This window comes from Syngnathus scovelli, chromosome 18, assembly GCF_024217435.2.
Source record: "Syngnathus scovelli strain Florida chromosome 18, RoL_Ssco_1.2, whole genome shotgun sequence".
Lineage (NCBI taxonomy): Eukaryota > Metazoa > Chordata > Actinopteri > Syngnathiformes > Syngnathidae > Syngnathus > Syngnathus scovelli.
In genome coordinates this window covers 11,103,086-11,115,839 of record NC_090864.1, presented here as the reverse complement: position 1 = coordinate 11,115,839, position 12,754 = coordinate 11,103,086, and the positions used below count along the sequence as shown (strand labels likewise).

The window sequence follows — 12,754 nt, the reverse complement described above, 5'->3', positions numbered from 1 at the left end:
TGGAGAAAAAAGAAAAGGAATGAGAAAAGCTAATAGATAGCTTTCATTACCCCATGGCAGCACCACAGAATGGCTTCATTGATTTATTATTAGTATTTTTTTTTGCTCTTTATTTCTTGCTTTTTCTCCTCTCATTTTCTCCTTCATTTGTCCTCTGACCAATTGCTCTCTAGCCTCTCCCATTCATTGCCTTTTATTTTAAATCTTATTATCTTACTAGATTGTTTCATATGTACGTATCGTTCTATGCTGTTTCATCCTCAAAGAGCCGACCACAAGTGTCTCTGACAGTATGGGTTTCTTATGTATTATTCATTCAAAGTCTGCAGGATGTCTCCTCTGCTTTTGTTGAGTCCATTTGCCTTTCACAACCGTATTTTGGATCATTTGATGTTATTATTGCCAATGTAATTGGTAAACAAAATAATAATAGTAAAACATATTGTCATGTTTGGACTTGTTTATTCTGAAGTATATTTGTATTGTAAGTTTGCCTACTAAATATTTGACTGCTTTGGGCATGCATGTCACAGTGTACGTATGTGCATCATCCTGTCATTTATTTATAATGCTTGAGGGTCATAGCATGTGGATTTGCTCAATACTGTCAACAGAAAGATTCTGGCTTTAGGCTCCCCCTTAGGTTTTAGCTGCAGACACAAATACAGAAAACAGAAGCAAAAATACGAAAGAAATCAGTGATGGATTCTCTTTTTTGCACATTTTTACATTACCTGTATCCTTTCTAAAAAGTTGTGCCTGACTGCTGACTGCTTGGATTTTCTGCAGGGTAATAAAAGTTTCTATAATTTATCAATGTGGAAGAAGTGACAGAAAGGAAATAGAAGGCATCTTAATAACCAGTCATGGGAACTTTGCGAAGGATATGTTACTTTTCAAAGCATCAAGCTCAAAGTCACAAGAAGATGTGAATACGGAGAAGTGTGAGGTGTAAAGTTCATGTCCTCAGGCTATAACAGCTTTTAGTTTACACATCTTCCAAACTCCCCTGAGGCAAGGTCAGTGGAAGGTAAAAAGTGATGGATTGTATTCATGAGTGTTTGTGCTGTTGTGTGAAAAAGAAATCAAGAGAAATCCAAATTAGTTAGTAGTCTGCGTGCGCACGTTTCCCCCAATAGTGTGCTGGGGGATTCGTTATTCTAATGAGGAAGTGCCATCAAACTATGCATCAAAAGTCCCTTACATTTTACAAAGTAGTAGTTTGCCGCAATTTGATTTGGAAGACAACACAGTAGACACAAGGCAATGACAACTTTTGTGTTATTTGTTTTTGTCAAGAAGCGGCCAAAAAGATTTGCTTGAGAAATATTTTGATGTTGGTCCTGTTGCCCTATGGGAGCGATCATCCTGTCAGTCAATGGATTTGGCATAGCGAGGCTAGTTCTGTGCAAAGGTCATCATCATAAGATTTGTTGTTTTAACAATGCTGTAACACTAACAACTATTTACCGCTGTCATTCTTTCTCCAATCAAAACATACTCTTCAAACAGAAGAAATACAGAAAAGGTCAAACGTATACGAACTGGACTAAATGAGTTCATTTCTGATTTAATGTAGTGGCCGGGGACGGCCGCATACCGACAATATTCCCATTTGAACCTGCGGTTATCATTTTAGCGCTTTTTACATGCTCCTTTTTCTGTCCCTGGTCACTTTCCTATTTTTTGCCAAGACTAAAATACTATCCAATTAGATTCCTTTATCTCACTATAGCTCACTCTCCTCTCTCAACTTGGGTGATAATAGAGGGATCCATCACACCATTAGCTGCAGGCGGTTTTATAAGCTCAGCAAAACGCTGCATAGAGAGAACTCAAATTATAGGCCATAGACTTGCACCTTAAAATATGCCCCATGTTGGCATTTGTATGAATGTGTATGTGTGTGTATATGTGTATGTGTGAATGATGATAGCAGGAGTCACGCTCTCTCCTAATGACTGATGATACATTTCCAGCAGAGGAGGAGAGAAAAATGGTGGCAGGTGGGCACATCTCTCACCCGACTGCCGGGACCACTGTCTATCGTTCTGTCTGCCTCTATCTTTCTTGTTTCCTCGCACACTTTAATCTATTTGTCTGGTGAATTACATCTTTGTGCTTTGGGAAATGTTTCTTTTTTTTTTTTTTTTTTGTAATATACTGGCGCAATAATGTATACTATGTGATGGAAACAACCGATCTGACTTAACTGAGATCATTCCATTGGTTAAAAACAATATAAATATTTTATTATTATTGTCAGTTTTATTTTTAGATTTAATATGGTTATTTATATTATTTGTAGCATTGTTGCTATCAGCCGTTGCTATGAATAATGTTGTTCATATTAATATTAGGAGCAAGTGTAGCAATAGTAGCAATAATGTTATGGGCAGTATTTTTTTTTCCATCTGTCCCTCCATTGTCCTCGTCTTAATCAAGGTCAGGTCATGGGGACAATAGCCCAAACAGGGAAGCCCAGACGTCCCCCTCACCCAGCTTGGGTTATCCCCGGGGCCGCTTCCCTGTGGAATGTGCCTGAAACCCGAAGCCATCCTAACCGAGAAACCTTATCGATGCAGAGGAGCACCTAGAATTTTTTCTGCACCTCACTAGCAATAATGCACTGAAATAATGTGACTGGATTTTGGATGCAGGTTTGGCTATTTGCCAAGTAAAGATTTATAAACAATTATAATATTTGGAATTTTTTAGATGCGTCCAATATATGTTAAGTATAAAATTTAAGCTTTCTGATTGTTTTCTTTTAGTATGACAATAACCTTTATCTGATGGCCATTTGATATACTGAAAATGAATGATTTCTCCACTAAAAGCACAGAAATAATCCGGCTCAATTTCTTAGTTGCGTTTTCGCCCGATCTTTGTTGGGTCAGATGAATTGGGTTCTTTCCAAGATGTCAAATGATGTCAGCGTTGTTTTGATATGACATGCTTTGCCAAATGTTCATCTGTCTGTCATTCAAGTTGTGACTGTGAAGCCTGATAAATGGGCTGTGTTTATTTCTGTCAGAGTCAGCAGCTGGTGACTCCATGTCAGCGGCAAGGAGATAGAGGCCTTTAGGGCAACAGTGGCATTGTGAGTGTGTGTTTGTGCGTCACATGTGTGTCCCCCCACTCTGAGGGCAATTTGGGGGAGGGGGGCTTGGTTGATTAAACATGCAAATGAATGCTTATCGTCCTCCAACACCAGATATTGGTGCAAATAGATAAGAAGCAACCATAGTTGGATGCCAGAGAGGCAGACGTAGAAAAGGGAGAGGAACACTGCAAGCAAAACATTGACAGTGAATAGCAAAGATTGAAAGGAGTGCAAAAAGTGCACACTTGGTGGAAAAATGCCATTAGCCAAATTGTTTAAAAAGTCATTTCCGCTCGTAAATTATACAAGACGGCACCTGATGGCTATTCACCAACTTTTGTCACTCTGGTACAAATCAGCGACATAATTGATCAGTTTTTTTTTTGCATAGTAGCATTATGTTGGTTTGCCCTGCAGACCACTGTGTTGATCCAAACCAGGTGATAAATGTGCCAGAGATGTATAATAATAACGTCCAATACAACGCTTCAGTGTATGGGCATCATCGACTTAACTCCTTTGGTGCTTGTGTAATGTTTGGAAAAGTCCTTTAATGTGCATTTATGTGGAAATAATCTGAGGAAATGCTTTGTTTCTCACACAAGATCAGAAAGCTTTTAAAATGTGTTTAAAGCATTCCTCGCTTGTATTTTTGTGGCTGGATGCATACAGTGACAGTTTCATCTGCGGCTGAGCGAAAAGTTTACAACCGGATTAATTGAAAGCGGATTAGAAACGGTTTTATTAGAGAGAAATAAGTGCTAGAGATGCTATGGAGAAGAAAAATACCCCTGGTCATCTTTTGTGATGCCACCGCAGAGAAGAAAAACAAAAAGTATGATAGTTATCACAGAACCAGAAATTAAATGTACTGAGCTTGGCTGCTCAATGAATGAAATATTTACATTGCACAAAATGTATCAATTCCATCCAGAAAATCTGATTGTGTTCAATTTTGGAAGTTATACTGTGACTTTGTCTGTAACCCCAATTTCTCCCTTAATTTGAAAGTCTAATAACTATAAGCATAGAAAAGAAGACCGAAATAAACGGAAAAACATTTGCTCTGGACCCTGACGTTTTATCCAGCACGATTACCTCTGATTCCCTGCAGGGATCCTAACACATGAAATCAAATCAAATCAAAGACAAGACAAGACAAATTATTTATAAGATGAATGCATTGAAAATAAAAATAGTGTATCCTCTCTATTTTATTACCTGACAAAGAATCATATCCGAGCTAGCAAGATAGTAAAGAGAGTGTAGATTAAGATGATAAAGTCAGCATCTTTATGTCCTTTGAGCAAGGGGTTGAACATCGGGGCAGAGTCCTCCCAAAGGCCATAACTGCATGCTGTGATTACACTCCTCATAGTGACTTAGGGCCATCTCCGGATTTATCACTGTTGGAATAGTAGCCCGGTCGCATTATAATAAATTGTTACAATACTAAAATAAAATGCACATTATATATTTATTTACGTACAAGTCAATTGATTCATACGTAATATAGTGTTCTGTGCATTTTATCGTCTGGCAAACCTCTCTACTGCTAATCATATTGTTCTAAGAGAACAATTTTGCCATCATGATTTTCCTGATGTCCTTGGCCAACCCCCGGGGGGGGGGGGGGGGGGGGGGGGGGAGGGCATCGAAGGCTATGTGGTTTTAGATTGTCCCATGATGAGTGATTTGGTGCTGTTGGGACCTGAACTGGTCTCTCTCTTGCTGAGGTGAGTGCGAAAATATAGATCAGAGGAAGCAAGATGTTCAAGCTTTTGTTTATCATGCTTCGTTGACATTGGAGCCTTCAGGTTACAAGTTTGGGGTAAAAAAAAAAAAAACATCTGCTCTGGCCTTGTATGAATCTAGATATGATTATTTGCAACATATTTTGTGGGTGAGTCCAGCTCTTAGCAGAGAGACAGAAAAATCAGCCTCACCCTGTTGTATCCACTACCCAGGTAGCTGCAGCATGTGTGTGTGTGCCCTCTGGGTTTTAGATGAAGTTGTTGAGTCATTGTAGTCTAGACGTGATGATATACTATGATAGCTCGACCAGCCAGTCTCTCTCACTACTTAATTAAAAGCTCCTGTCTCACCGTTTCATTGCCTGTCACATCCGATCCTTCTCATCCATCAACTTCATACGGCTTACAATATATTCCCACATACTGTATCTATGCAATCATATGTGTGTAGCTTTATCAAATTTTACACCTACACACACACCTCCACTGAGTGTGTTTTGCGGTCCGCAATGTTATTTGTCTCCATGTTGTGAAACATTTGCTGTCAAGCCAGTAGTTGCACTGGAAAAATGTGAAGCATGAGTAATAGGTTAACCGTGAATGACAGTATTATTGTTTTCTTATTGAGTACTCTTTTGATGGCTTGAGTGATGGATTTGATAATAGTGTACATCCATTCAATTTGCTCTGTTGGGATTCCAAATGTTACCTGTTGAGCGGCAGCGTGCACACAAGATTAAGGTACCGATCTCTCTTCTTTTTTATTTTTGTTATATTTTTGCGCATCTTGAGCACGTCTGTCTCACAGAGAGGAATTCAGTGCAGCTAGTTCAGGGTATAACAGCCTAGCTCCTGAAGTCATTAGGGATGGGCTCCAGTTATCCACAACTTTAATGAGGATAAATTGCATAGAATATGAAGGTGTGGGGAAAAAAACGAGCTGTCGTGAATTTAACCCTGGTCAAAAGCAACTTTTAATTTTTACTTCTATGTGTCCCTGAATGTTTTTTGACACTTTTTTTTTTTTAAATGACTGTTTTCTCACATATCGGGGTTTTGAGATTGTGTCATGTTTTGTTTTTAAGTTTGATCTATAAAAGGTTGCACAGTAGGAAATTTACCATGCATTTGATTGTATAGCAAGGACATTTCAGAAATAAATTAATTGATGAATATTACTCAAAACATATATTATTGATATCCATATTATGGAAAAATATTCAAGAACAAAAATGTGGCATTATATCGGGTAACCTTTGAACAGTTTCCTACTAAATTCATATGTGACCTTTAACCGTGACATCAATGTGGAGCTACCATAGCGTTCACAAAAAACCAAAGGGGTCATGAAGAGGGTCTTCTTCAGGCACGTCCATCCATCTATCAAACACTTTGCCACTGTAATGGTCTTCCTCTGAAGCAAAAGTACTGATAGTGATTCCCTCTAAATCATACGTTAGATTATCCCCCAGCGGCTTGAGTGATTTAGGCTGCCTCGGCCCCTAAACCTTGGGATCCAACCAAGACATCAAACCGCTGCTCTCGACTGTGAAGCCTGACCGTGTCGCATCAAAGTGAGCGTGCGCATGAGCGCTTCACAGCTTGCCATGTACTTTGGAGAGTGAGAACAGGGCGTACCTAATTCAATATCCATGATCTTGACAAAGGTTTTGAATAGGTCACATGCAACCAGTTCTTTATAAAAGTATTGAATTGAAAGTGAACGATAGATACCCTTCCCTTCTTCACAACATGGTCGTCACATTCCATATAACTCTCCAGTCCGCTGAAGGATTGCTCCATGTCGAAAAATGGAGATTGACAATCAGTCATAGGTGACTCCCACGGGGTAGCCTGTCTGACGAACACTGATGACAAGATTGTTGAGCCCTTGCTTTCTGTTTTCTGTATTACTCAGTGGTGTGCCATATTGACAGCTAATACGTTTTAATTTTCTGCCTTTAAGACTGGCAGGACAATGTTTTCCCTGACAAACAATTCTTTTAAAACATATCCAAACTTAAAATCATCACTATTCTAAATTTCCACAGGTTTATGGATCTAGTCAGAGTACTTTTGGCAAACAATGATTTATTGTTGGGACTTTAATTTCTATTTGTGTACTCATCCAGTTCATATGCAAATTTGTACTGCTAATACTAAGACTATTTAGTGAATTGTGTCCAGTTGAATTGGCCTCAATGGACCCACAAATGCATGTATCCCATATTAATATTTTCTGTTTTGCATCACCTTGTAATAAAGCAATTGCGAGAAAAGGAGCTCCAGCTTGCTTGTGCTACCACGCACGCATAATTTAAACAGTGCATATGGTAAGGTTCAACAGAGGCAAAAAAATCCATTCTGAATAGCATGGCCCAAGCATTGCAATTGAATCTTGTGATTTCGAAGACCTGAGCTGTATTTTTTTTTTTTTTTTTCTGCTGCCTCATCCCAAACACAATTGGAAATGACTAAAAAGGCTCAAAAATAGAAAAAGTGGGGGAAAAAAAGGCTGAAAATTGTTTTTCTCTAGTGCTGGGTTGGTGCCAGTAGGAAAATGCAGCCTTAGACTTGCAAGCCAAGTGATCAACTTGCCAAACAATATGAACACTATGTGGATGAGAACCAAATCTTAATAGATAACCACTTTATGAATATGTCCATCATTAATTTTAATATACATATTAATCATTTAGAAATTACAGGAAGTCGCTAAGTCTTTAGCCTCTTTGGAGTTCTACAGCTATCAATATGCTAATAGAATTTTACCAGAACAGCCTGCTACATGAGATCAGGTAATACTGTAATGTACTTTAGAATCGGTGAAGCAGCATGTGGCTCATTGCCCAATATGTTCTCTCTCACATTGTTTATATTAAGATTTAATGGTCACAATGCAATACATGCTTAGTATAACGTTGTATTAATACCAAACAAGTGGTTTGTGAGGCGCTTGACAAAGGCGAGAGAAAGCTGCACTCTGCATATATCTCAACAGAATTTTTCAGCACTAAGCACCATTGTTTTTTTTTCTTTTGTGTGTGTGTGGAAATGTCGCTTTTTGTTGCAGCTGTCACTCCTCGTGCATTGAAGGTAGTTTTAGTCAAGACTTTGACAAGTTGGCTTCTTTTCCAGCCTGACCATTTGAACTGTCAAAACTAATAAAAGTTTGTCTTAAGGCTTACTGGAAGCAAAATTCTGCAGCACAAAAAAAGTAGCAATAGTTTGCACGTCGACATGGACACAACACGTCTCTGTTGTACGACAATGCTTTTGTACTTAACAATCCCGAACATGCCTTTTATCTAGCGCAGGTTTGATACAAACAAAAGGTAACACACACGCAGATACACACATTTGTCGCACAAAAGACAAGCTGGCAGGTTGTAGTTATCATGTCACCCTGTCATGCTGACAATGATGAAGCATTGATGATGGTTGTTATGGCAACCAACAGTGGGTGGGTATTGTCATAAACAGACAGTTCTGCAAATGTACCAATGCTTCTGAACCCTAAAACTGAGTTTGTCGAATTTAATGTTGTAACGGCAGATACAATATTAAAATAAATAATCATAAAAAGGCATAAAAAATATGATAGTTTGCTTTAAGGAAATTAAATTGTCACAGCAGCAATAGTCACACTTGATGTAATGTGTTCTATTGTATTATGATTTTATAATCATTAAAGCACTTTGTTACAGCTACAGCTGTTATGAAAATTGTATATAAATAAAGATGTATTCTAATGTATTTGTATTAATAATGTATGCACAACCAATACAATACAAATAAAGATAAAATGCAGCGTTTAAGAGGAATTAAAAGGAACTTACATCTATAAAAAAAATAGGAACATTTTGCAAGTTGCTTTATGGTGATGAATACATATAGACAAACAGATTTGTGCTACAGTAATATTTGTATACAGTAACTGAAAAGAGGGAAATACAATATATTATTGCCAATGATAATGATGAATTATCATGTACCAAATATGTGCTGTGTATGGAGCAGGTATTAACTAGAATACATATTATTCGAATACTTCAAATTGTCCATGTGAATAATAATATATCATAATATTGATAGTAGATATGCATTAAATAGAGTATATATCAACCACTGTACATACATGGACCAAATGTTACTGTCTTTATTTTAAGAGCAGCCGAGAGTGTGACGGGGGCGGTGGTGCTTCCTCTCAGCCGGAAAACTCGGGTTCAAGCTAGCATGTCCGCAGCCATCCATCCTGCTAATTCAGCAAGGTTGGCGCATGATGCCGAAGGCCTTGCAGCTTCTGTTTACACTACAACTGACCTTGGCATATAACATATGACATTTAACGACCTATGAAGGGCGTGGGTGCTGAGATTCTGAACATTGTTGTAAACACGCTGTATTGTTTTAAAGAAGTTCTGACTAAAAGTTTTTGAGATGCCTTTTTTTTTTTTTCTCCAGCCTACTGTGCTGGCTGCAGAGTGTTGTACGCATCTATTTTAATGTTGCACGCCGCCTTCAGATTCGCCAAGGTTATCTGCATTTTGTCTTTTCATGTGTTTTCTTGTGCTGGTGCTACATTCCCAAAACATTTTTTTCTAAAAGTGAAGGAAAAAAGCTTTGCTTGTGACATAGTATACACATTTGACCAGACCTCAAAACGACATAAATTCCATTAAGATATAAATGTGTAGTTTTAGTTGAGTGATGTTTGATTAGATTAGCAGAGTGAGTTGTGAAATGTAGTAAGTGTTGAGAGTGCAGTTACGTAAAGCGTCTCTTCATAACTGGATTCCTATTTTAAGAAAGTGGCAGCCTGTTGGGGTTCAAGTGTTGCGGTATTCCGAGCGGGCAAAGTAGAATGATGCTGCTGTACTTTCATGTTTGTCAGCCTTGTCTTAACTTTCTTACTGCTTAATCCATCTGTTACTAATGACTTACTTTTTAGAAATATAAAGTAATGCAAGTAAATATTATAGGTTGTATAAAAAATAAATGACATATGAATTTACAATTGTAGCATATGCAGAGAAATACATTTGGTTATTTGAACATTTTCATCGGTCTGGGAACTAAAATGGTGGATTGTCTGCTAATGTCTCATAGCTAATGATGATTTAAATGGAAAACTTACTTAGTCTGCATTTTCCTCTCACAGTATTCATGTTTATATTCAAAGTTTTCATCCTTTTTATGATTCATAAATAATCCTGGATTTCTAAGGACTCTGCACCAGACATGAATTTCTGCTTCTCTGTATAACAAAATCATGTTTATGCTTTTCTTGCAGTTCGGCTGATGAACAGTTTCGTTGGAACGCTCAAGGTAACTAACATTTACCGCTTCATCTCTTTTTTTTTTTTTTTTTACATTTGCTGCTCTTTCTTTTATTAAAAAGTATCATTGATTGTGTTGTACTTTCTCAGCGGATGGACAAAAGGATATTGAGGATGAGTTGACCACAGGTTTGGAGTTGGTGGATTCCTGCATCCGTTCCCTCCAGGAGTCAGGAATCCTCGATGGTGTGGAAAGTGAGTGTGTTTATCGACAAAATGTTGTTTGTGCATCCCCAAGGATTTCTGTGTGCGTGTGCGTGTTTGTTTTCCGATAATAAGAGCAAATTTAAAAAGAGCCTGATTGAACTTTAATTATTTCCCATGTTGCTCTCTTGACATTCTGCAAAGCAAACCTGCAAACCAAAACAAAGCACAGTTTGAGCCAAAAAACACTACAGAAGAACTCATTAGAATTTTTACTTTTTGTATTTACTCTCAAATAGTTCATTTGTAGATAACAAACATTCCTTCATTTTTTTTAAAATCCTAAATTGCGTCAAAATTTAAAAGATCAAGGTCTCCTTAGCTATAAGTGGTTTTCACATTTCCACTATGATAAGGCATTTTTTGCAGAATTAGGAAAAACAAGAAGCACTTGCGCTTTAGCTTCAAATGTTTGATTTTCTCAAAAGAAGAAACAGCAATGTTGTGAGCTCGAAACTTTAAAATACACCATAGATATTCTGCGGAACTAGACTTCCTATTCGTGAGCACTTATGCTAATTTGGTAATGATAGCAGAGGGTACAGCTTGGTGTGACATATTTTCATTTCTGGTTTATTCCGATAAGAAAGTGTAAGTACACGCAATGTAGCGAGAGCAGATTTGAAACATATGCTTGGTGGAAATAGTGCTTTGTGAAAGAGAATGCTTTTGTGATAGCTCCCATTGTGATGCTCCTGCTGTTCTTCAAATGCGCATTCAAATGCACATATCCCGCAAGCATCTCGCTCCATGTGTGGGGGCTGATGAATTCAATTCATCGTGTAGTGTGATAGAAGAAGAAAAAAAAAGTCACATTTTCTCCATGTGTCTGTTCCGAGTTGCAGATATCTTTAAACACACACACACGTTTCATTTCATAGTGTTAGAATGCAATGATAAGCGCATGCAAACACACACACACACACACACTATTAATCATAAATGCATGTCACACACACACACACACATTCACCTTCAGTTCCACAACTGAGCTCCAAACTACCCATCGGCAACCCACTTTGCAGGAATTTTGAAACAAACATGTACACTGTACATATTTTTTTCTTCACACGGGTAACAACAAAGCTCTCTTTGACGGCTTCGGGAGCTCCGATTCACATAAAGTCGTGGTTAATAATTCATGACAAGCAAGGGATTGCATGGGGATGGGATAAGACAAGTGTTTTGTGAAGGCAAGAAGCCGAGAAGGTTGATCTGGGTTTTCGGGGAGAAAGTCGTCGGATGATAGAGACTGAGAAATAAGACTACATTTGTTTTTCTGGGGTACTACACGCTCATGGTAGGCTTGAAGAGGGACTTGTATTCATTGTTTGTTTCATATTGTGGTCATGGTTTATTGATTCCGGAGTCTCTTCCTGGCAAATGAACTCTTGAGTACCTGTGTACCACGGCGAAGCTTTAGAATAATTCAGAATGGATTTCAAACAAAAAATAAAAAACAATTGTACAATTTCCTTCTAAATATTTATGAGAACCTATTTTACCAAAACGTCCTGTGTATTCTGAGCTAAGCACTGCACCACCGTGTAGCCCCCCCTTTTTCTTTTTTTTTTTTTAATCATTTCATTAATATGGTGCATCCACCATGAGAGCTGTAATTAGGCACATCACAGGCATATCAGTCTTTTTGTCAGAAATGCAAAGAGACAGCAAAGGAGTAAAAATAGTCACTTAATGAAATATAGATGAGAAATGGGAGCACAAGTCACAGACCTAACTGGCCTTGAATAAAACACAATGTGATATCAACACAAATGCACTCATCCACACCACTGGCTATTGAGAGGTTTGATAACAGTGACCTATTTAATCCCACTTGCATTTTCAAATACACTCGCTGGCCAGTCATTTGATTCAGTTAGGTAAGCAAAATGTTAAAAATACTTGGTGTGGAATAAAGTGCAGTAAAAGCAGAATTTTCATTCAGTGTGTTTACCATAAAAAATAGGTCATGCAGGTGAATTGTCGATGTGTTTGTTTTTGGTTTTAGTTTGTTAGTGTAGAGTATGATTTTTTTTTTTTTATGTTTTAGAATTGTTAGTCTAAAGGAATTATCAAATAATTGAGACTACCAAGGAGCCTGAGGCACGAAGTGAGTAAAAGAAGCTTCAAAAAAGTTGCTTATTCTCGATTCCTCGCCAAAGTCTAACATCCGTGCATTGTGCAAAAGAGTTCAAATGGAGGTTTATTCAAGTGGAAGGCGCCAGGTAACTTCCAACACGTTTCAGCGAGGAAACCTATGGAGTTGTTCTGTCGATTACAACTTCTTTTCAGCCGTCCTCCTCCTCCTCCTCCTTCCATGTTCTCTGTTTCTTTTTCCCTCTGCTAAT

General features: G+C 37.9%; 1 protein-coding gene across 3 annotated transcripts in view; it reads left to right on the top strand.

Annotated features, from left to right (window-relative positions):
- Positions 1 to 12,754, top strand: part of ctnnd2a (catenin (cadherin-associated protein), delta 2a) — a 116,321-nt gene that overhangs the window by 40,505 nt on the left and 63,062 nt on the right. For all 3 annotated transcript variants that reach the window (XM_049749671.2, XM_049749669.2, XM_049749670.2), the window contains exons 4-5: positions 10,154 to 10,188; positions 10,290 to 10,394. In XM_049749671.2, coding sequence (XP_049605628.1) covers positions 10,154 to 10,188; positions 10,290 to 10,394 — 140 coding nt within the window. The remainder of the gene's footprint in view (positions 1 to 10,153; positions 10,189 to 10,289; positions 10,395 to 12,754) is intronic.